The sequence below is a fragment of the Callorhinus ursinus genome, unplaced genomic scaffold, assembly GCF_003265705.2.
Source record: "Callorhinus ursinus isolate GAN/ISIS: 27379988/994484 unplaced genomic scaffold, GSC_fseal_2.0 scaffold41, whole genome shotgun sequence".
Classification (NCBI taxonomy): Eukaryota; Metazoa; Chordata; class Mammalia; order Carnivora; family Otariidae; genus Callorhinus; species Callorhinus ursinus.
In genome coordinates this window covers 13,794,979-13,818,750 of record NW_027397103.1, presented here as the reverse complement: position 1 = coordinate 13,818,750, position 23,772 = coordinate 13,794,979, and the positions used below count along the sequence as shown (strand labels likewise).

Sequence of the window (23,772 nt, the reverse complement as noted above, 5' to 3'; positions counted from 1 at the left end):
GGAGTCCTCAACCTGTGGGGGCTGATGCCTCCCTCCACGTGGACAGCATCAGCAGTGAGCTGAACTGTAGGATGCCCAGCTGAGGTTGGAGTGCTGCGTGGTGGGGAGGGGAACCCCCCAACACACACACACTGAAATTGGGTTGAGAGCTTTTCCTGGGTTTGGGGGGACAGCAGGGAGTGGAGGGGACTGCGTTAAATGAGCCAGCATGGACCCCTTCGGAACTGAGCCACCGGTCCGCTCTGGCAAGTTGTGGCCGTTCAATCTCAGCCAGACCTCATCTGTCCAGACCTGTGCTTTCTCTAGAGATGCCTCAAATGTGTGTTTTTAGTTAAACCTCCCAATTCTTTTAGCGTTGGCCCAAATTGAAGGGGGGGGGAAAAAAGCCAGATAAACACTCGGCAGGTCAAACTTGGACTCCCAGCTTGCCACCGGGATTTCAGAGGCTCCAACTGAGCCAGTGCCAGGCAGCCAGATCTCATATGTTCATGCAGTTCAGGAGACCTAGTGCGCTCCTGAAAACAAAGACTTTTTTGCTTTGCAGCGGCTTAATCACAGGGGAGATGCGAGGTTCCTTTATTAACTGGAAAATAATAGTGAGCCCTAATGAGTGGCGCAGCGTCCAAATGCATCAAATTCGTCATCGCTGTTTTTATTTTTTTGAAAATGATTATCATTTTCTTTCCCTTTATCGCAAGACCCAAGTGACAACCGATCCATCAGTGTATCCGCTGATGTTTAACTACAGCATTTTGCATTCATTACTTCCTACTTAAATCATTCTTTTAAAAAGAGGAATAACTTAATTCTGCCTCTTGACAGCAGGGAAATTAAATGGCGTGTCTTTAAGATGAGTGTCTCTACGACAAACCACCACTGCATGGCACTTAAGGTGTTGGTTTTCCTTCCTCCACAGAAGAATTACCAACCTGAAATAAGACATTCAAGAGCTAGCTTCTGGAAAAAAAACTCTCATTTCAGAAAGTTAAGAAGCCTTCTAACCTCAAACACAACTTGTCAATGGGTACAACCACTTCTGGAGAGCAATGTGGGAACAGGTAAAAAGCTGAAGATGCCCACACCCAAGCAGGCTACATTTCTGCACCTGCATGCAGACACTGCGTGTTTTCACTCCAGCCTCCGGGAAAGAGTAGATTTGGCATGGTGACTCAGGAAAATCAGACACAAAAAGGACACTGAAGTTTCATGAAATACTTCCCTTATTACATGCTAGGGACTCTGATGTTTTCTATTCTGTGCTAATCCATTCAATTTCTTTTTTTAATGCTTGTCATGACTCATGAATGTGTTACAACACCCCCCTTTTTGCCCCCCCATTAAAAAACCACTATCCCAGAGGATCTAGTGCAAATATTTAATACAGCACATACAACAATGGGCACTAAGATCAATATGAGAAGAAGTTTATATAAGTCATCCATCAACAGGAGAACAAGTAAATAAATTATGAAGTATCTATATTATGGAATATTATAGAGTAGGGCGAGAAAGAGCTGTAGCCACATGCCTCCACAGCGTTTAATTTAGGAAATGTTGCGCTGAGCAAAAAAGGCAAGTTGCAAAACGATTCCTATAGCACAATGCCATTTATATAAAGTTTGAAAACACAACACACTGTCTATGGAAAGGTATCTGTCTTAGACCATTCAGGCCACTATAACAAAAGACCACAGACAGGGTGGCTTATAAACAACAGGAATTTATTTCTCTTGGTCCTGGAGGCTGGAAATCCAAGATCAAGGTGCCCACAGATTCAGTGTCTGGTGAGGACTTACCTCCTGGCTCACAGATGGCCCCTTGACCCCTTCGTACTGTGTCCTCATGTGGTGGGAGGAGCAAGCCAGCTCTCTGGGGTCTCTTTGATAAGGGCACTAATCCCACGTATGGGGGGCTCCACCCTCATGACCTCATCACCTCCCAACGACATCCTAACACCGTCATCTTGAGGTTAGGATTTCAATATGTGAATTTTTGAAGGGACACCAACGTTGCAACCACAGCAGTTACCCACGGAATAAAATTACATAAGCATTCATAAAAGGGATGTACATGTAATTCAGGAGAGTGGTTCACCCTAAGAAGGGAGTAGAGAGAGCGCAAAAGGGAGAGTTGTGTTGGTTTGGTTTTCTTTTGTTTTTTTTTTAAGCTCCGCAGACACCACATTGGGAAAGCATCCCGCTGGGATAAAGCTATGTGGTAAATAGATGGACGTTTGTTACGACATCCTCTAGATTTTAAAGTATGCTTGGAAATCATTCATGAGTTAGGGGAAGGAAAACTACATGTCTGCGTGGACGTGGGGAGTGGGGGGCAGCCAGCTTCTTCCTTGCTGCTTCGCCCTCACACCTGCACACAGAGCCTGGCGGACCATGGGGGGGCGGGGGCATTTGTTCCCAGTTTGGCTCTTGCTCCTCGGCAAGCGGTGTTTTAGCTCCTTGGTTTAAGAGTCACCACTCTCAAAGATTGAACCCGGAGCTGTTGCTCACCTCCACAAAACCTTGTTAGGGTCTTCACTGACACAGCACCTACCCACGGCAACCGTAAGCCCGGATACCATCAGCTTCGAATTCTTCGAACTGTGCTTAATTCTTGGAAACTCTCACTGAAGAGTTCACTCTTATGTAAGGATTTATGGAAAAGACCACATGGAAGGTAAAAATTACGTGTCAGAAATAGTCTTGGAATGTCTCTTAAGCTGGCCAGAAAGCACATTACAGGTAACTTTTGCAGAGAAAAGATCTCTTTTTTGTTGTTTTGTTTTTTATTGTGGCCATACCATAAAATTTACTATTTTAAAGCATACAACTAGGTGGCAGTAAGCACATTCACAAAGGTGTACAAATATCATGCCACCTACTTCCAGAACTTTTGCCTCAGACTAACAAAGAACCCCAGACCCAGCAGCAGCCACTCCTCACACCCACTTCCCCCCAGCCCCTGGCAACCACTCATCCGCTTTCCGTCTGTGTGGATGTGCCTACTGGGGACGCTTCATATAAACAGAACCATACACTCTGTAGTATTTTGCGTCTGGCTCCTCATGGAGCACCATGTTCACAGAGGGGCATCCAGGCTGTAGCAGGTGTCAGCACTTCCTTCCTCTTCCTGGCTGAATCCTAGTCCACTGTGTGGAGAGACCACATTTTCTTTAGCCATCCAAGGATATGGAGAAATTAGAACCCTCACACACAGCTGGTAGGAAACTAAAATGGGCCAGCCGCCATGGAAAACAGTCTGGCGGCTCCTCGATAAGTTGTACACAGAATGCCCGTGTGAGCCAGCAATTCCGCTCCTAGGTATATGCCCAAAAGAACTGAAAACACGTGTGTAAGTTGTTCCACCCCAGCCGTGCTCCCTCCAGGACAGAGTGGTCTGCATGGCACTTAAGGTGTTGGTTTTCCTTCCTCCACTGATGCTTTTAGTCCAATACCTATTGGCCAAGTGAGTGTGTGGCATGAACCCCTGAATATTGCATCCACCAGAATTATCCATCTGTGCACATCTGTTTCTGCAGATGAGCCAGCCACGCTTGAGTCCAAGAAAACCTCACAGATGGCAGAGTGGACTTGGAGATGGTGTCTTCTCCTGGGGAGATCATTCTGAGACATGCAGGAGAAGATGCCCTGGAACCAACCAGCCAGTTGACCATGAAGAGCCACAGATCTGCATGCCCGAGAGAGGACAAAGCAGGCAAGGGCCTTCGTGCGCCAGGGCTGCGGTAACAAAGCACCAAAACCCAAGTGGTTTAAGCACCAGAAAGTGATTCCTTCCCAGTCCTGGAGGCTTCCAAGATCGAGGTGGCAGCACAGTTGGGTCCTCCTGAGAGCTGGGAGCAGAATCTGTTCCTTGCCTCTCCCTTCGATCTGGTGGTCTGCTGACAATCTTCGGTGTTCCTTGGCTTCCAGAAGCATCATCCTGCTCTCTGCTTTCTCCGTCACATGGCACTCCTCCTGTGTGTGTCTGTGTCCGAATTTCCCCCTTCTGTAAGGACACGGGTCATACCGCATGAGGGCCCACCCACTCCATTATGACCTCAGCTACCCAGGACTTCCCATCACCTAAGAGTAAACATTTACCATTGTCTGTTTCATCCCACTAGAATATAGACTTCACAAGGGAGAGATGTTGAAAGTTTCTCAGCAGTCCTGGATCCTGGAGCTGGCCTGTCCTTCTTGTTGGTGCCCTGGGTGAACTGTCTAAATCCCGCCCTTGGAGAGAAACCAGGAGATTGTCCTAGCCCTGGATGAGCAGGGCTGGGGGCTCCAGCCCCTTCTGCACCCAAATCCTTCTTATTATGGGCTATGGGACAGGAATTCTGGACCCACAGAAGCAGCCAAACATAACTCCCTCCTTCCTCTTTTGGAAAGCAAAGGGTCAAACATCTCCCCTGGACAGTCATAAGAGACATGAACTCAAAATCACAAGAAAGCAAGGCATCCCAGCCAGGAAGCTCTAGGCAAGGAGTATGCAATGTTACACATTCTTGTTCCACAGCGTCATTCTGGAAGGGGTAGCCTGAGCAGTCCTCGTTCAGGAACCAGGGACAATGGTCCCAACCCATCTAATCCCTCTGTGTGGCAGTGACGAGAAAAGTGGATGGCTCAGGTCCCTGAGCGGATTTTCCTCAGGATTTCCTGAACACTTCGTGAAGAAATAATCCAAGGCTGGGAGCATAACTCCCACCACACTTAGGTGTGGGCTGTGTGAAGTGTGGGCTGTGTACAGTGACTTCCTTCAGAGAACAGTACAGAAACTGGATTGGGGAGGGGAGGGGATATAACCTTACGGAAGAGAAATGCAAACACCCCTTCAGCCAGGTGATCGAGGTCAGTATGAATAGCGATGAACAGTGTTGGTAGTCTGTACTCTTGTATGATGTGATAAATATGGCACCTACCTCTGTCATCTTCCTCCCCAAAAACCTATAACCCCAAAACCTATAATCGTGAGGGGGGAGAACCAGGCAAATCCCAATAGGGAGACATCTGCAAACTACATGACCCGTCCTCCCCAGGACCAAGGAGATCATCTGGTAACACAGAGGAAACTCTTCAGCATCAAAGGCTGCGCTCCCCTGCTGCATTCAGCATCAAGTTGCCTAAACAGCCACGTGCAGATACAGGTTGCAGATTGCTCACCACCAATCGGATATGTAGCCATGTTGTGCCAGTACCTACGAAAAGCTACATAGGACATTAGCTCTGGGACTGGTTAAAATCAAATGAAATGTCCTTTCAAAAGACACTGAGGTTTCTTCTCATGCAGAAAGGGAATGACACCTGGGTATACTACGTTTATTTAGGTTTAAAGGCATGGGGCAAGAATTGATGCTTCATGGAGGCAGCCTGCGTTAATGAATACTTTAAAATTTTCTCCAGGAAACTTTGAGAAGCAAAGGGTTTTTTTCACAGCGGGCAGGGCTGGGGATATAGGAGGGGTAGGCAACCACTCAAAGGTTCATTTGACGGCTTCTGTTAAAGACTGGCACCGGATCTGAGGAAGGCTGCATGGTTTCAGTGGTCAATTTGCTCAATGACATATATCATGTCATAATAATATGTCAAAATAAGTAAATAAATACATCAAAATAATGACATAAGAATAAAATGAGTTGATGGAGCAGCTGAGGTTTCTGACAAGCAAATACCAATTAAAGGGCCAAATAAAGAGTTGTCCTCATTAGCATCAACTTTGACAATTTCCCTTGGTTGGTCTCATCAACTGCCCATCAGAAATCTGGTGTCGGGGCTCCGATTTAAAACCACCATGCTGGGCGCCTGGGTGGCTCAGTCGTTAAGCATCTGCCTTCGGCTCAGGTCATGGGGATCGAGTCCCACATCAGGCTCCCTGCTCAGCAGGAGACCCGCTTCTCCCTGCTTCTCCCACTCCCCCTGCTTGTGTTCCTGCTCTCGCTGTGTCTCTCTCTGTCAAATAAATAAATAAAATCTTTTTAAAAAATTAAAAAAATAAAACCACCATGCTGGCAGACCTTTGTAAAGAAAACCTCCAATTTCCTCTAGCTCCATTTCTGTCTGCATAAGTGAACTACAAAAGCTAAGTCTCGCAATAGAAATAAAATCTGCACTCAGTAAGAAAGGGCATGTCAGAACCTAAATGACACTTGGAATTTCTAAGAGAAATTCTCTTCTCCATTCCTATTTCACAAAGGACCTACAATGCATGAAACTGGCAATGTGGCGATTAAGGCTGAGCTTCCCATAGCCTTGAACAAAGTAGCTTAACTTGGGGATCTGGAGAAGGCACCAAAATCTTGGGCAGTGTTTTTCTTTGGCACCATCCTCTTCTCTTTTGGAGGTAACTCTGGTGCTGAGAAAGGACCTCTGAGCTTAGAATCATTGACATTTGTCTGTTGAGGGCCTAACATGTGCCAGGCACTGTTCTAGAGTCTTGAAGTCCGGGTTCAGATCCCAGGCCCACCAGTCATAGCTATGCAACTGTAGGCCCTTAGTATCTCTGGGCCTCACTTTCCCCATCTGGAAGTGGGGCTAAGAGTGCTATCTTCTTCACAGGGATATGCTGATATTTAAGGGCGGTAGTATATAGCATAGGCATTGTATTTGGTAGGATCTGCTTCCAATAACCCCTGAAAATGCTTCCCACATTGGCACCTCTCCTAAGACTATTCGAAGTGTCCCATCCAGGTCCACCCAACACAGATGCTCCATACCCTAAGACTATCCAACCACTATCACATTGTTGCATTAAAGACGATTCTGGAAGTCTAACACAGTACAGTGTTAATGTTATGGAAAGAATGGTGTAATAGGTCACCTTCCCAGAAATGTTTATTTTTAAACACTTTAAACTCCTACTCATCCTTTAAGGACCAGTTCCAATGTCACCGCCTCTGACATGCCTTCCAGGAGCCCTCCCCTACAGAATCCATGGTGTCCTCTTCTTTATTCCACTGCCCTTGGTCTCCTGTCCTATTACGGTGCAGAGGGCCCCTCCTGGCGGTCTCAGCATCCACTCTTGCAGAGTTCTGAGCATCCTGACAGAGCCCTGCTTCTAAAAAGGACTGTAAAAGCTAGCCAACTGCAAACACTTGCTGAGACAGGCAATAGGCAATAGGGAGCCTTGAAGTCTGGAAGAAAACGGTGTTTTAAGATTAGTCTGGCAGCTGGTAGCAGAATGGATTAGCGGGGAGAGGCCACAGGTGGCCACAGGGGCACTCTAGGAATGGGCTGTGTGAGCCCACACATTGCCAGGGATGACATCCTCAACCAGCGAGGCCCTCCTGGTCAAGAGGAAGGCTGAGAGTCATAAAGCAAGACATGGGGTTTTTTTCCAACCACATCAGAACACCCAAATATGGATTTTTCTGCCCCAAACCAGCCATCTTGAGAATTAGGGAAACTTCTGAGTCACCTAAGCATAGTCACCTTGAACCCTAGGAAATTATTCCAGACATGGGATCACTACTCAAAATGTTTATTTGAATGAGAGGATGAAAAGAGAAGCCGCAGACTGGAACAGGATTTGTGAAGCACATAACCAACAATGGAGTGGTATCTAAAACATACAAAGACCTCTTAACACACAACAGTAAGAGAACAAACAACCCAACTTATACATGGGCAAAAAAATCTGAACACACACCAAAGAAGATATACAGATGGAAAACAAGCCTATGAGAAGATATTAAACACCACATGTTATGAGGGGATTGAAAATTAAAACAATAATAAGATACCACTGCACACCTATGAGAATGGCCAATATCCAGAACACGGCAGCACCAAGTGTCAACCAGGACGCAGAACAGTGGACTCACTCACGACTGACGAGAGCATGGTGGCAGGCTACTTTGCAAGACAGTTTGGCAGCTTCATGCAAAACTCAACGTACTCTTACATACAATCCAACAACCACACTCCTTGGTATTTACCCAAAAGAGCTGAAAACTTACGTCTGCACAAAACTAGCACACGGGTGTTTATAGCAGTGTTATTCACAATTGCCCAAACTTGGAAGGAACAAAGATGTCCTTCAGTAGGCGATGGATAAATAAACTGTGGTAGACCCGGACAATGGAATATTATTCCGTGCTGAAAATAAATGAGTGATCAAGCCATGAAAAGACTCAGAGTAACCTTAAATGCATAGTACTTAGTGAAAGAAGCCAGTCTGGAAAGGCTACAGGCTGTATGATTCCAACTACATGACATTCTGGAAAAGACACAACAATGGAGATTGTAAAGAGATCAGTGGTTGCCAGGGATTCTGGAGTAGGGAGAAAGAGATAAACAGGTGCAGCACAGAGGGGTTTTAGGGCAACGGAACTATTGTTTTTGATACTGGAATGGTAGACACACATCATACATCATCATATATTTGTCTAAATCCACAGAATGCACAACACCAAGAGTGAATCCTACTATATACCGCACACTTTAGTTAAAAAGAATATATCAGAGGGCACCTGGGTGGCCCAGTTGGTTAAGCATCTGACTCTTGATTTCAGCTCAGGTCACGATCTCAGGGTTGTGAGATCAAGCCTGGCATCGGGCTCCATACTCAGCGGGGAGTCTGCTTAAGATTCTCTCTCCCCCTCTCCCTCTGCCTCACCCCCTGCTCACACTCATAAATAAATAAATAAATAAAATCCTTTTTTAAAAAAGAATGTATCAGTATTAGCTGATCAATTGAAACAAATGTACCACACCAGTGGAGATGTTAATAATGGGGAAAGCTGAGAGTTCCCTATAATTTCTGCTCAATTCCGCTGTAACCTAAAAGTGCTCAGAAAAGTCTTACTATGTGTGAAATGTGTATTTGAAAGCTCTCTGTATCAGTCAGCATAGACTTCGTTATGCCTGGTAACAACTGAAGTCCAAACCTCAATGGCCTAAGATGACAAAGGTTCAGTGGTCACTCACACTACCTGGCTTTGCCCAGGTCAGGAGGGGGCTCTGCTCCACACAGTCACGGACAAAGACTCTCTCCTTAACCAGACTGGCAGTAGGCTCCTCTGAGCACTCCCTCCATGTCCTTGCCACACCTTTAGAGCCCAATTATAGCAAGGATCCTGCTGAGTCAGTTTAGAGAGAATATACCCCCTTTCCTGATATCTGCTCATTCTCTATATTCTAACCCAATTCCTTATCCCCACCCGTGCTGTCTGATCACTGTGGCCTGCCCTCAGCAAGAATGTGGTTTGGTCTGGCCAGGATGGCCCCCTTCCCCAGGATGACTCCTCTCGGTCCTGCGTCATCTACTGACCCCCCCCCCCCCCCACCCTGCTCCTCGGCTATAAATTCCCCTGTCTCTACAGGTTATGCAGAGGTCTCTTTTCCCTTTCTTCCAACAGTTTCCAGATGAAATCTATCTTTACCACTTGTGCTGGGGGCTGGCTCTGGTCTTCTCTGACATCACTCAGAGGCTAAGGCTGATGGGTGGGTTTTCAGGCATCCTGCTCTACCCCAGGCCACCCCCTCCTCCAGGCGGGAGTCCTTGAATAACAATAATGACTAGATTTGACCACACAAAACCTAAAACACTGCTAGAGTGACAATATAGTAATAAAAAGGAAACACAACAAAGTAGGGAAAGACGCTTGCAGACAAACATGGGGAAAAACTCAAATTTCACCAAAAATCAGGTGAATGGAAATGAACCCTACAAGAACACAGCCATATTCCAACTATCAAATTATCCTTTTGAGGCACTGACTGCCCAGTGCTGGCAAAAGAACCAAGAACAGGGCACTCCCACACAGAGCTGCCAGTGCAAACCGGCAGAAAAATTTCACCAAATCATCAAAAATTTAAAACTTCGTCATGTCTTGTGACCCTTTCACTTCTAGCACTCTCTCCTGAAGACTGACCACAGAAGTACTCAAAAGGCATTTTACATTTTTAAAGAATGTTGAAAAGGAATGTTGAAAAGGGGGAAAAAATGAAACATGGTAAACAGAGGATCTATAATATCAATAGAATATGATACCACTATTAAATATTACACTTAAAACTACAGGTTCATTGAAAGGCTCCATGAATCTTTAAATTGCCGGGAAAAAGTTGTTTATGTGTACTTGTATTTTGGGAGAAAGAGAATCCATCCCTTTCATTAGTTTTTCAAAGGGGCTGAAAATTATTATTTCAAATATTTAACAACCTGAGAAGATGTTGCCATATATTTATTCTACATTGTTACAAAAAACTGCTTTCAAAGCTAAACAAACTCTAGTATTGACAAAAATAACATATTTGTATATATCCACATACACGCAAACACATACAGAGGAATATACTCATCAAAATCATACATAGGTTCAGGGATGGTTTTTATCTTCTACATCTTATTCAGTGTATCTTCTAAATTTTAATTGAACATCTACTACTTTTGACATAAGAAGACTTCTAGCATCCCTATGCTGAAACTGACCAGCAGCATAAATTTAGAGAGAGTTTCACACTGGCTAGGAAAAGAGGTGGCGTGTTTCTAAAATATTTCTCTTTTTCTTTTCTTTGGTTAGCCTGATCTTTTTGGAAGCGGGGGAGGAGCCCTTCATTTCCCATAGGCAAACCCTGTTACCACCTTCTGGCATGAATTACAGACAGATCCAGGGCATGATATGTTTCTATACCTAAATCCTGATTTTTTTTTATTTTTTATTGTGATGTTAATCACCATACATTACATCATTAGTTTTGGATGTAGTGTTCCATGATTCATTGTTTGTGCATAACACCCAGTGAGTGCTCCACGCAGCATGTGCCCTCTTTAATACCCATCACCAGGCTAACCCATCCCCCCACCCCCCTCCCCTCTAGAACCCTCAGTTTGTTTTTCAGAGTCCATCGTCTCCCATGGTTCGTCTCCCCCTCCGACTTACTCCCCTTCATTCTTCCCCTCCTGCTATCTTCTTCTTTTTTTTTTTCTTAACATATATTGCATTATTTGTTTCAGAAGTACAGATCTGTGATTCAACAGTCTTGCACAATTCACAGCGCTCACCATAGCACATACCCTCCCCAATGTCTATCACCCAGCCACCCCATCCCTCCCACCCCCCACCACTCCAGCAACACTCAGTTTGTGTCCTGAGATTAAGAATTCCTCATATCAGCGAGGTCATATGATACATGTCTTTCTCTGATTGACTTATTTCACTCAGCATAACACCCTCCAGTTCCATCCACGTCGTTGCAAATGGCAAGATCTCATTCCTTTTGATGGCTGCATAATAGTCCATTGTGTGTATATACCACATCTTCTTTAGCCATTCATCTGTCCATGGACATCTTGGCTCTTTCCACAGTTTGGCTACTGTGGACATTGCTGCTATAAACATTGGGGTGCACGTACCCCTTCGGATCCCTACATTTGTATCTTTGGGGTAAATACCCAGTAGTGCAATTGCTGGATCGTAGGGTAGCTCTATTTTCAACTGTTTGAGGAACCTCCATACTGTTTTCCAGAGTGGTTGCACCAGCTTGCATTCCCACCAACAGTGTAGGAGGGTTCCCCTTTCTCCGCATCCCCGCCAACGTCTGTCGTTTCCTGACTTGTTAATTTTAGCCATTCTGACGGGTGTGAGGTGGTATCTCATGGAGGTTTTGATTTGGATTTCCCTGATGCCGAGCGATGTTGAGCACTTTTTCATGTGTCTGTTGGCCATTTGGATGTCTTCTTTGGAAAAATGTCTGTTCATGTCTTCTGCCCATTTCTTGATTGGATTATTTGTTCTTTGGGTGTTGAGTTTGATAAGTTCTAAATCCTGGTTTTGAACTATCCTGGCAGCTGGTACTGAGAGGTGTACAGTGGCAAATTTTATTGTAAACCTAACAATTGTGTGTTTCTAAATCTACTATTTTCAAATCCTATGGTGTTTGAATTCATTACTATTTCATTCATTCCTACATCCCATTCATTCCTAATTCCCAACTCTGACTGCACATTAAGATCACCCGGAGGGGCGCCTGGGTGGCTCAGTCAGTTGAGCATCCAACTCTTGGTTTCGGCTCAGGTCATGATCTCAGGGTCGTGAGAAGGAGCCCCGTGTCGGGCTCTGCGCTCAGCGTGGAGTCTGCTTCAGATTCTCTCTCCCTATCCCTCTGCCCATCCTGCTGTGCACGGTCTCTCTTGCATGCGCTCTCACTCTCTCTCTCTCTCAAATAAGTAAGTAAATCTTTTTTTAAAAAATCACCTAAAGAGTCTTTACGATATCAATGCCTATGACCCACCGAGGTGTCAGGTCTAAGGAATGTGTGCTTACTAAGGACCTCCAGACTATTTTGACATGCCTCCAGGACTGAGAAGTCTTGATTTACCCATGCAGCAAGCAATCATTAAGCCCCTGCATTAGTTTCCTATAGCGGCTGTAACAAATTACCACGAACTCAATAGCCTACAGCAACAGTGGTTTATTCTCTCACAGTTCTGGAAGTGAGAGCTCCAAAATCAAGGTGTCAGCAGGGTCGCATTCCCACCTAAGGCTCTAGGAGGATATCTGTTCACTGCCTTTTCCAGTTTCTCAGGGCTCCAGGTGTTGTTTGGCTTCCTTGGCTTGTGGCCGCTTCACCCCAATCTCTGCTCCATCTCCATGGCCTTCTCCTCCATGTCTGTCGTACGAGGACACTTGTCATTGGACTGGGAGCCCACCCAGACAATCCACGATGATCTCCTCACCTCAAGATTCTTCAGTTACCTCTGCCAAGATCCTTTTTCCCAAATAAACATTCACACGTTCTGTGGTGAGGATGTGTGCACATCTTTTGAGGGGCTACCATTCGAGCCACCTGCCAGATGGCCGGCCGGGCCCATGGGCAAGCTGTCACCAAGTTCTCAGTTCGACTAGACAAGAACGTGAATGGGGGCGAAGGAAGAACCCGCAGGCAGGTGCAGCCAGGGGCTCAGATAAGCTCGTGGACTCTAAGGTCCGACTGTTTTTGGCTACTTACTGGCCCGGAGAGCTTGGGAAGTCATCTAAACTGGTCAGCTTACCCATCTGTTAAGCAGAAATCATGCCAGTTATCTGCCTCATGGGGCTCTAACATTGCCGACTCTTAAAAGATACTTTTCCTAAAAGACTCACAAAGACATCTGGCATCTAATAAACACTGTAGGGCTTTTCAATCCATCTTTAAAATAAACTAAGCAATGGACAACAGAATCACACAAAATTGTCCTCAAAGACACACTAAAATGTTCTGTGCGTTCTATCTTTACCTGTCATGAAACCTCCTAGAGAAGGAAAGAAACCAACATAAACGGAGTCAGGTAGGAAACACTGCTCATATTTGGAGACAGAGGAGGCTGCAGCGACCTCTGAACTGTCTTTGTCCGCCTTCTAACAAAAAATAAATAAGTAAGAATCCTGAAGTGCAGTGAACTATTTGTCCTGGTTTGTGTTTCCTGAGTCCACGTAATGATACTTGACACAGTGACTCTTACATTAACACCGCTGCTTCATCTTTAACAGCCGGATTTCAGAAAAAGCAATGAGTTAGGTTATTCAGGAGGGCGACTCCTTTGTTTGCCCGGTATTTTCTGGATGAGAGCAGGCAAAGGAAAACTCCCGGAAGACTGGTTCCAGATTTTCCACCAGGGTAACACTCCACAGAAAACATCTGACTTTGATCTCGATTTCACCTTGAACTGGGTTTACAACAATGTGGGGTGTGTCGATTTCTTTAAAGAAATCTATCTGGGGGCTTTTGCTTTTCTATCCTATGGAGAGGCACAAACTCCTCTTTCCCAGGTGTACCCCCAAGCTCTTCTCCAATGTTTAGGTGAGAATGAACTCTGTATTGTGGTTTCTGACCACAGAAAAAGTTGCAGCTTATTTTCGCTGAGGTTTGGCTCCCACCGACCAGACAGAAACCATTCAAGGAGCAACCTTGTCTCAAGCTCTCTTGACCCCACCTGGTCTCCATGCAAACCGCCTGCCAGCTACCTTCCATTTGCATTGCTGCCCTGTTATCTGTTCCAAACACTTTCAAATCTGCTTATTTTTCTAATCTCTTCTCTCCTCCTTGGGTAACACTACTCTTTATCTTGTGGTTTTCATCTTTATTACTCACATTTCCTCACAATGAGCATTCATTAAAATATTTTAAATTAGGACCTTTACTGCCTTTCTCACTGAGCGCGTTGGGTCTTCCCATATGACACATTTTTAATTCTTATCACAGAATTTCAGGCAGTTTGTACATTATATTCTATTAAAAACTCTATTCCACCCAAGGTTGTCACAACTCAGAGGCACAGCTTTCGGGGGGTGTTTTGTTGGGGATATATTCATATATTCACTTTGTTAGCCGGCAAACATGGTCCATGAGCTTGTATTTCACACCTCATTTGACATCACAATTCAAGAGAAAAGTACAAAGAAAAGCATTATTTATTTAGATTATGGAATGAATTCTAGAGGGATATTAGATAAGTATAAATTGTCATACCAAAGCATCAATCCCTGTCCTTCGTCCAGCCCCGGGGAGGTCAAACACTGACGTGAAGGACGAGGAGGAAGATGCTAGACCGGAGAGCGTCTCATAATTATGTAACTCTGCTTATGTAACGGCTTGTCTTCTGCAATTTTTTTCTCTCTCCTAAAGAGAATGCAAAATTGATTCTCACAGAGCCAAAAGTGATCACCACAGCCTATGTTTTTTCTTCAGTGTAAAACAGCACCACTTGATCAAATATTTCAAGAAGTCAATTTCCTACCCATAGACCATGGATTCCGCCCTCCCACAGACCCTTCTAACTCAGGACAGTTTGACAGGTGTGCAACTGTTCGACTGGACAATGGTGTAAAAGCGATTAACACATTCAGTAGAAACCGTACTTGGAATTTTGAATCTGGATCTTGTCGCCCGGGCTCACGATCGGGGTCCCATTCTGTCCGTGATGCTGGGCAGCGGCCGCCGCTCCCCGTCAGCCACGCGATCACGTGGGTCACAGACGCCACCTGCATCGTCTGTCACTGTCAGTGCCGTAGTCGGGTGATTTTGTCCAGCGGGAGGCTCACGTCGGTGCTCTGAGCGCGTTGAAGGTGGGCTGGGCTACGCTGTGGTGGCCGCTAGGTGAGGTGTGTGAAACGCATCTTTGATTCGTGATATTTTCAACTTATGATGGGTATATCTGGAGGTAACCCTGTTATGAGTCAAGGAGGATCCACACCCAAGATGTATACCCAAGTGGTGATTTCAGAGGGTGTACGTCGAGGCATCCCACTCAGGCCCCTCCAGCACAGCAGGACTGTGCTAACCGCAAGGCCCCCTCTTGTTTCTGCCCCCACCCCCAGCATCCATCCCCCAGAACATCTCCCATCCTCTAAGCCATGTCGTTCAGGTGGGCTGGCCACAGTGACTGGTTCTGGTGGGCCCATGATCCAAGCTGGGCCAAACAGAGCCAGTGGACCCGACGGGGAAGAGTGACGTCCTCCCTGAAGTGACCACACCAGCAGGATGGACACTGGGAGCTGCTGGTGGCCAACCTGCCACCAGGAGGGAAGATCCTGCTAGAGATGCTGCCAAGCCAGAGGAAAGACAGGGGACAGGTCGCTAAGGATGCTGCTTTGGGCCCCTGCATCCAGACGTCCCTGGTAGCGGCCCCCCTGTGCGTCTCCATCCGCATGAGGAACCCAACAGCCCTTCACGTTTGGGCTTCATCAGTGCGGCACCCAACAACAAAGCCCAGCTGCCCAACACCCCCAGCAACCCAGAGGGAGCCTGGGCCCAAGCGCAAAACAGAGAGGAAGCCACAACCCTTGGCGGGCACCAGATTTGAAGAGTGTGGCCAGTTGCGCTATAGCTAACCAGCATCCTCCCACCCTTCTTCCTTTATAACAAAGACCACCCCCCAGGGCACCTCTCCAAAATAGGGCCAGGTGTTCGCTTTCCCAGACTGCTTCCTGGGCAAAGGCAGGGGCCCACCACTTCCCCCTGAGATCTGAAGAGACGACTTCCAGGTCTTCTTCCCTGATAAAAAAGAGATACACAGGAGAAGCGGCTCCCTGCCCATGTTCATGAACAACCGGGTGAGCTGGTGATGCCTGGAACTGCTGCAGCCACCTTGTGACCACGAGCAAACTAGAGGGAGGGCGACAGCCAGTGAGCCGGGCACAACAGAGCGGAAGACACGACACACCTGGGTGACACCATCTGTGCTGCCGGATTACCAGCCGCCAACCACCCGCCCCTAAGTTTCTCGCCAGGTGAGATGGTAAAACCGTGTTGTGGCGGCCACGTCCGTGGGTATCCTAGTACTTGCGAATGAAAGCACCTGAGCCAATATAAGAATCCCAGGCTCTCCCCGTATACTGATAGCTCAGGGTGTGGGAACGCTCAGCGGGTGGACAGATTTCCAGGGAAACCAGGGGCCACGCGAGGTTGCAGATGAAAAGCTCTTTCGAGGGAGGGAAAGCAGGATAATCCGAATGTTGAGCTTGGAGTAGTCAATATTCCTAACAGGAGGCTCGTAACCACTCACTCCCTTCCCTTCGAAAGAGCTCTTGGAAGCGGGCAGGACACGGTCCTAGCCGAGGTTGGCCGGGGTCACCAAGGCAGGGGGCACTGGACGCAGGACTGCCCTGGAGGAGGCAAGCTCCACGAAACCTCCCTGAGCCTCAGGAGCCCAGCCACCCGCCCACACCCCGGTGCGATCACAGAGGACCCCCTGGGGGCCTAACACCGTGGAGTTTAAATACTAGAGAGAAAAGAGAACGGGGTATGACGATCGCAGAGGTGTGCAAGGGGCTCGCCTGCCAAGCTGAGGCCTTGGAGTCTCATCCTGGCTGAAGTGGGAGCCTTTGTGGTTTTAAGGCGGGGGCTGAGGTGACATGTCTAGTGGCTCATTTTGGCCCAACTCCTTGAGAGAAAAGGCTGTTACCACAGTGGAGACAGCTCCTTCTGCCTTCTTGGGGTCCTGATGCACGGTGACTAGCAATGACCTCCCTCCACAGCCCCGTGAAACCCAAGGCCAGCGTCTGAGCTGGACAGGACGAGTGTGTGCCGGCAACACCAAGCTCACCCGACTTCCCACCCTGACTCCATATGCCAATACCCACGTATGAGATCCGCAAAATGGCTGCATTTAAGCACTAAGACACAATCACTCAGTCGCTCTAGCCACCCTCCGCTTGCTCATAAAAAGGTACGTTTCCCCCTCGCCTCTTAGATCATTTCTGCGGTCCTCATTTCATCCTTCAGTCGTCATGCGAACAATAACAATAATAACAATCAATTCCTAAAGTACGGTTCTCAAACCCTGCGCATGTGTGACTTCAGGTAATTTTTGGAGACTGCTCACCTGATTGGGCCTTAGGTGTATAGAGAGCGTAAAGAATAAAAGCCCCCTCGGGCGGCACAGCCCCATCATGGAGCCATTTGGAAGCCAAAGGGCTGAGCGGTGCTGATGAGCGAGGGGAACACGTTGCCCATCAAAGGCAGAGGCATCACCTCATTTATGCGCACGTTACTTTGCCATCAGCTCTTGCAGCCCCCCCGGCCCCCCCACGGCCGCGGCCGCACCTGGGGACGTCGGCGCTCACCTGCTCTGCGTGTCCGGGTGGTGGCCCACACAGGTGAGGGTGGCCGCTGTCTGCTCGCTGCCACTGTCGATGTCCTCCTGGACCGCCCACTGCTGCTCACTGCTGACGCGCACGGCCGATATTCTCACACCAGCTGCAGCCTTAATTCTGTGGGGCAGGAAAAAGGTGTATAGTTCAAGACAAGTGGTAAAAAATACGGAACCAGAGCACATCTTCCCTCTCCTCTGGGAGACGTAGGGGAGAGAGGCAGTAAATGGTTTTCCTTTGCAAACTAAGCGTCCTGTTATTTTTACAAGCGCCCCAAAGTAGGAGCCCCAGCGTTTTGCCACGCGCGTTAGTCTTCTGTTGCATCAACACGCTGGGAACCAGATCGCTGTCTGCTTCGGGAGCCACGAGTGATGGAAGTGAGGCAGGCGTGTCTGGGCGGGTGTGGACGGAATCCGCTCGCCCAGCTCTTCGCCTGGAGATGGGGAGGGGCCCCCACAAGGTGGAGGGAGCACACACGACCGGGGGGGCTGGGGAAGCCCAGGGGACCGAGGAGGAAGGGGCGGCCCTGACCACATGGGGAGAAGGGAACCACGGGGCATGCCGCTGTCGGGAGAAAAATACACACAGCATCCAGGCAGGATAGTGTAGCCAGGGAATGCCTGGTATGGTGTTGGGAGATCACAGTTCCCCAAGGAAGAACCCAAGGACCCAGGCGCTCCGGCACTGAGAAAAGGCCAACTCACAGCCTGGTTGTTTTCCATGTGTTCCCTGCTCCTCAAATGACCCTCTGCTGCGACTACCCAGAGCACGTGTCCTGCTCTGTAGCAGGATTCCAGAGCATCATTCAAGTTCTTGGATAGCAGCTTTGGGACTTGCCTGAGCTGGGGACATGTCCGGGGAACAATCAGGAGGAAGACAGAGCCATGGAGCACCCTCTGCTCGCCATGCCTTAACCAGGTAGACATAAGAGCGAGAGGATGTGCTTGGACTTCCGAGCCCAGGAACAAACACAGCACAGGGTCGGCAGGTGCTTGGCTGGGAGGAAGCATGATGTCCCTCTGCTTCCCAGAGGCCTGTGGACCCACAAACACTGCCCAGTGAGGCCCTGGGCACCCTTTACCACAGGTACATCAAAAGGAACATGACAGGAACGCCTGGGGGGCTCAGTCGGTGAAGCGTCTGCCTTCAGCTCAGGTCATGATCTTGGGGTCCTGGGATGGAGTCCCGACCCCATGTGGGGTTCCCTTGCTTGGCGGGGAGTCTGCTTCTCCCTCTCGCTCTGCCCCACCCCCCACTTGTGCTCTCTCTCTCTCTCTCCATTTTTCTCTTGCTTGTTCACTCTCTCTCAAATAAATATAAAATCTTAAAAAAAAAAGAAAAGGAACACAATTCAGCCATAAAAAGGAATGAAGCACTGACACCCACTACAATGTAGATGAACCTCGACAACATCAGTCAACATGGGAGAAGCCAGACACAAAAGGCCGTGTATTGTGTGATTCCATTTATGTAGAAGGTCCAGAAGAGGCGAATCTGTAGGGACACAGAGCAGACTGGTGGTTGCCAGGGGCCGGGGGCACTGGGGGAGAAGGGGCAGTAACCGCTAGACTAACCGCTAGACTAACAGGCTTGATCGGGACTAGACCGCACCGCGAATGTGCTAAATGCCACTGAACTGGTCCCTGGGAAATGGCCAACTGTATGTTACCTGAATTTGCCTCAATAAAAAAAAAAGAAAAGAAAAGGGGGTAGAAAGAATAGCCCCTCCCAGGAGAGGTTGAAACTTAAAAAAAATAATAAAAATAAAAAAGCATTTATCAACACACACACAAAAAATCTCCAAGACCCGAAGAAGGGAGCATATAAAGGCAGAATTTCCAGGAACAGGAGGGAGCGGTCTGGACTCAAGCGCTGTCCTAACCGCTGGCTTTGCTGCCTACTGTGAGGAGCCCGGGGGTGGAATCGGGGGCTTCAAATACCTGCAGAAATAGGTAAACAGACAAGAAAGGCTTCTGCTTCCCTTATTCTCCTCGTGCAGGTCCTCGCACCCTGAGAAGTCCCCCGGAGCCGCAGACACCCCTCCCAGCTCTGACCGACTCCCCTCCTGCTCCACCCGCGGACGAAGGCTGCTCCCTCCTGCAAGCACTCTTTCTCACCACCGTGATGTTCCCGGGGTTAGTTTATGCGAACTGTGAACAGAGGCGTCCTGTTCTGTCCGCACTTTCAGCCATTCCATCTTGCTGCCAAAGGGGCAGTGGGAGAGAATGTTCCAGAACTCGCGTCTCCTCTCTGATGGCACTTGCTATTGTAACAGTTATCACGTTCTGTTGCATGCGCACGACTGCTCACGGAGGTCTTTCGTCAGACAGCCCCATGGGCCGCGTTATTACTATTGTCCTCAAAGTCCAGATGAACAGCCCCCAGAGCGAGTGGCCAGCTGGAGGTCACAGAGCCGGGCAATGGCAGAGCCAGGATTAGAAACCTGCTCCCATGCACGTGTATCCCCCGTGAGCCACACGCGCACCACGCAGTGCTGGCAAATGACCCATGGGACCCATGACCTGCACTCCAGCTCCTAACTGAGCCCTAACGGCCCCTCTCTCTCCTTCAGTCCTGGAGCACAACATGTCCACTGAAGATTCTCCTTGGGGTTTTTTGCTTATTTTTTTTGATTCTGATCCAAAAACAAGGCACAGTTCCCTCGTCGTCAGGGACTCGGCATCTCTGAACGGATTCATGCGACTGGATGCCAGGGCCTCCTCACTGCCCTCCTTTATGGTCTTTTTTGTTTTTCGAGACAGAGGCCATTGTAATGGGCAAACTCTCCCTGGGAGTGTTGAGAAGCAGGCCTCCAACCAGGGGCGACCACAAGTACCAACAGCAGGGACAGAGTCTGAGCAGCCCTGGAGGCCAGCCACTGTGCTCACCATTGTCACCGTCCTAGCTGGTCCTAAAGAGATCGCAGGGGAGGCCGGGAGGCAGACTTGGGACGGTGACCTGTAACCAACAGAGGCCACCCAGCAGGGTCACACCAGTGCCTAGGGCTGTGCATGAGGACAGAGGCAGAGAGCAGACCAAGGTGGCCTCCCAAGGTTTCCCTCAGATGGGATTACTGGCCCCAGGGCACCACAGACGCTTTTCTACATGCTACGATGCTCTCGAGAAGGACGTCTGACTTCTCTTCACCTTTTCCTGCTTACCTGGAGCCCAGATGAGAGCCCATCACAGTAGCCGCCCCTTTGCTCCCCTCCCTAGGGCAGCCAGCCTCGGGTAGCCCTCCAGGTCTGGCCATCAGCGGGGGCATCTCTATGTTCTCCCCTGCAGGGTCACCGGCTCTCGATTTCTACTCCACCATCCACACCCGAGCACTGTGCTCGGCATTAGGGCTCCAGACACAATTACTTTTCTCCTCTATCCTCACCCTCCTCCCGAGCCACCCAGGAGGACTTGGACCTCCTGCCTGACCCAGAGCACGCCCTAACGCCTTCCTGCGTTGCTGGTCTCCTTTGGTTCTGGTCGCTCCCCCGAGCCGCAGCAAAGTCAGACCTGAGAGGCTCACCAGGCTGCACCGGTGGTCTGGAGCACAAGAGAGCCAGAAACTTCAGTGCGGTTAATTTCGAGGCCAAGAGGAAGTCTCAAGAAAACAGATACCTACAGAAGGGAGCCTTCCAGGCTTCCTAGGGCCCATCCCTCCCCCAGAAAAAGTAGACTTTCAAGCTGCTAAATACCTTCCAAAACTTCCGTAAAGACAGTCAGCTTTCATGCCCACTGAGGACAGGAACCGTGAGCTCAACAGTCACACACGAACTGTCGCCGTTAGGGCTGGGAGCCACACAGGACAGATGCACGGTCTCGTGGGGTTTGTCTTAGCTTTTATCCTCAGTTATTATTATCGGTAGCAATGCACTCTCGCAAGCCTCCTTCTACAGCACACAAAAACAGACACTCGCCCATCAGAAGGGCTGCCACAGAAAGAGAACATAGCAAGTGTTGACCTATGTTGACTCGTGCGCATTGCTGGAATGTGTGAACGTGGTTCCATTTTTTTGGAATACTATCTGGCAATGTCTCCTAAGCTGAATTTCTGTAGATCTATAGCCCAGCACTTCCACTACTAGGCACATGCCCAAGAGAAATGCATGCATGTGTTCCCCAGAAGAGCACAAGGGAGTTCGTGGCACAGCACCATCCTATGAAGCCCCGAATGGAAACAGCCTAAACTGCTCACTGAGAACAGGAACAGATACCAGTGAATACGTGCAGCAGAAACAAGAATGAGCAGTCTACCACCACCCAAAGCAACATCATGAACATACAGAGATGCTGTCGGGCAAGGGAGGGCACACTGCAAAATCCCATTTACAGAAAGTCAGGCAAACAGATCTCTGAGGTAGAAGTCAGCATTGTGGTTACGCTTTGGGGAACTGGACAGGGCCCCCAGGGGGGCTTCTGGGGCCCTAGCCATGTTCTGTCTCCTTCTGGATGTGACTACGTGGTAGGTTTCAAGAATTCATCAGGCTGTGCTCACTCGTGTGTACTTTTCTGGACATCTGTTCTAGTTCCGTATAAAGTTCACAACAAAGCAAGCAGACCTCATGTCTGTAACAGGGATGCCAAGTTGCAGCCAGGGCAACACCGACCACTGGATGTGACCTCCCCGCTGCTCAAGCTCAGTGGGAGGCCTCAGGATGAGTCAGACCACCACCACCCTGGACACAGAGGGGTTTCTCCCCCCAGCTGCCACCACCCCTTGAGGTCCCCATTTTTGTTCTGAGGAGCAGAGAGTAATCTGAAACTTTGACCTTGTCAATGATGGGGAAGGGTCTTAGAATCCAGAGGAGCACCTCTGCTGGTTGGACCAGGGACCAATGACATTCCAGCGGCTGTGGGTAAGCAATGAGAAAGACATCTAGACTCGAGGCCAGTCTCTACCCAGCAGGGACTAGAGACAGGGCAGAGGCCCACAGCTTCTCCATCTCATTCCCCCTATATCTTTTCAGCCCACCATATCTACCACCTAGCAGGGAACAAGAAAACTTGCTTGATGAGTGCAACCGAGTCTCTGTCTTATACTCAGGCCATCCACTTTAGAATTAAATACTCAACTCTAGGCAGGATTTTTGGCCGTTTGGTTGCTTACACAGTGGATGTGCAGTAAAGGATTAATCCTCTGCACTGACAGACTCTCCTCTTGTGGTCAGTGTGGCTGCACCAGCTCCAGGTCTCACATCCTCATCCACAAAGGAAAAGCATGATTCTGTCCCTCAGAACAAAATCCTGGAGCTGGGTTTTCATTGGCTGAATTAGACTGAGGATTCTACCTTAGACCAAGAACTAAGTGGCCTAGGGGGTAAAAGAACAATGCTCACTGGTTTAGCCAGTCAACTACCACCCCTGCAGTAAGAATAAAGTTAAGCCCATCTGAATCACACTGCAGTAACCACAAGAAGTGGTCACTGAAAAATTCAAGTCACAAGAGAAGAAATGAATGCTGGGTATCAAAAAACAAGCCTAAAGGCAAATTACTGAGGTTCTACCCCTCTCCTAAATAGAAGTTATAAAACTGTTCCTGAATTCCAGTTCTTAGCCCAAATTCTTCCCGATTTTAGATTATATTCGTTAGAATAATTTAAGCCCAGAAAAATCCATGTCTTGAATATTCACTAAGTGTGTTTTAGAGAAATATTTTTAGACTTGGTGATATTCTTAACACTTGTTATGTATAACAACAACAATATCTAAAACTATATGAAAACTATTAATGGTCTAAGTGCTATAATGAGCTTCGGGGATCTGGGGGCCGAGCAAGTAAAAAGTATGACCACAAGGTGGCAGGAGTACACAGCAAGATTTATGGGGCAACACTTGGACAGGCTTGCATGCTATGGAGTCCCTCATAGTGTAAGATCTTCCAAAAGATATGGCACCGCCACCACCCCGAAGGGGAGGAGGGCAAGGGAGCTCCAGGAAACAGGAAGATCAGAGGGGGGTTATGTATCTACCTGACATCACTGAGCAACACATGGGCAAGTCTGTGGATCAGAGCAGACTTATAACCAGGGTCTTATAACCAGAGTTTATGGCTAACAGACGTTGGGTATGCAGGGTTTTTGCAGGGTATGCAAAGCAGGCAGGCTCCAAATGGCTAAAAATATGCTTATTTGGGATATATTTATAACAATCAGATGTGTAAAGATTTGAGTTTGGCGCTGGCAGGATTTTGAGCTAACAAGTCCCAGTCT

At 48.3% G+C, this 23,772-nt stretch overlaps 1 protein-coding gene across 2 annotated transcripts in view; it reads right to left on the bottom strand.

The window, feature by feature from the left end:
* Positions 1-17,664, bottom strand: part of TMEM132B (transmembrane protein 132B) — a 184,848-nt gene extending 167,184 nt beyond the window's left edge. Inside the window, exon 1 of one of the 2 annotated variants that reach the window (XM_025889618.2) lies at positions 17,543-17,664. Coding sequence is in view for 1 of the 2 variants with exons in the window: in XM_073881301.1 (XP_073737402.1) it covers positions 14,448-14,455 (8 nt within the window). In the remaining variant the exon portion in view is untranslated. Of the gene's footprint in view, positions 1-14,447; positions 14,485-17,542 lie in introns of those variants that run through there. The other variant, XM_073881301.1, reaches the window with a different exon arrangement.
* Between the last annotated feature and the right edge of the window lie 6,108 nt (positions 17,665-23,772).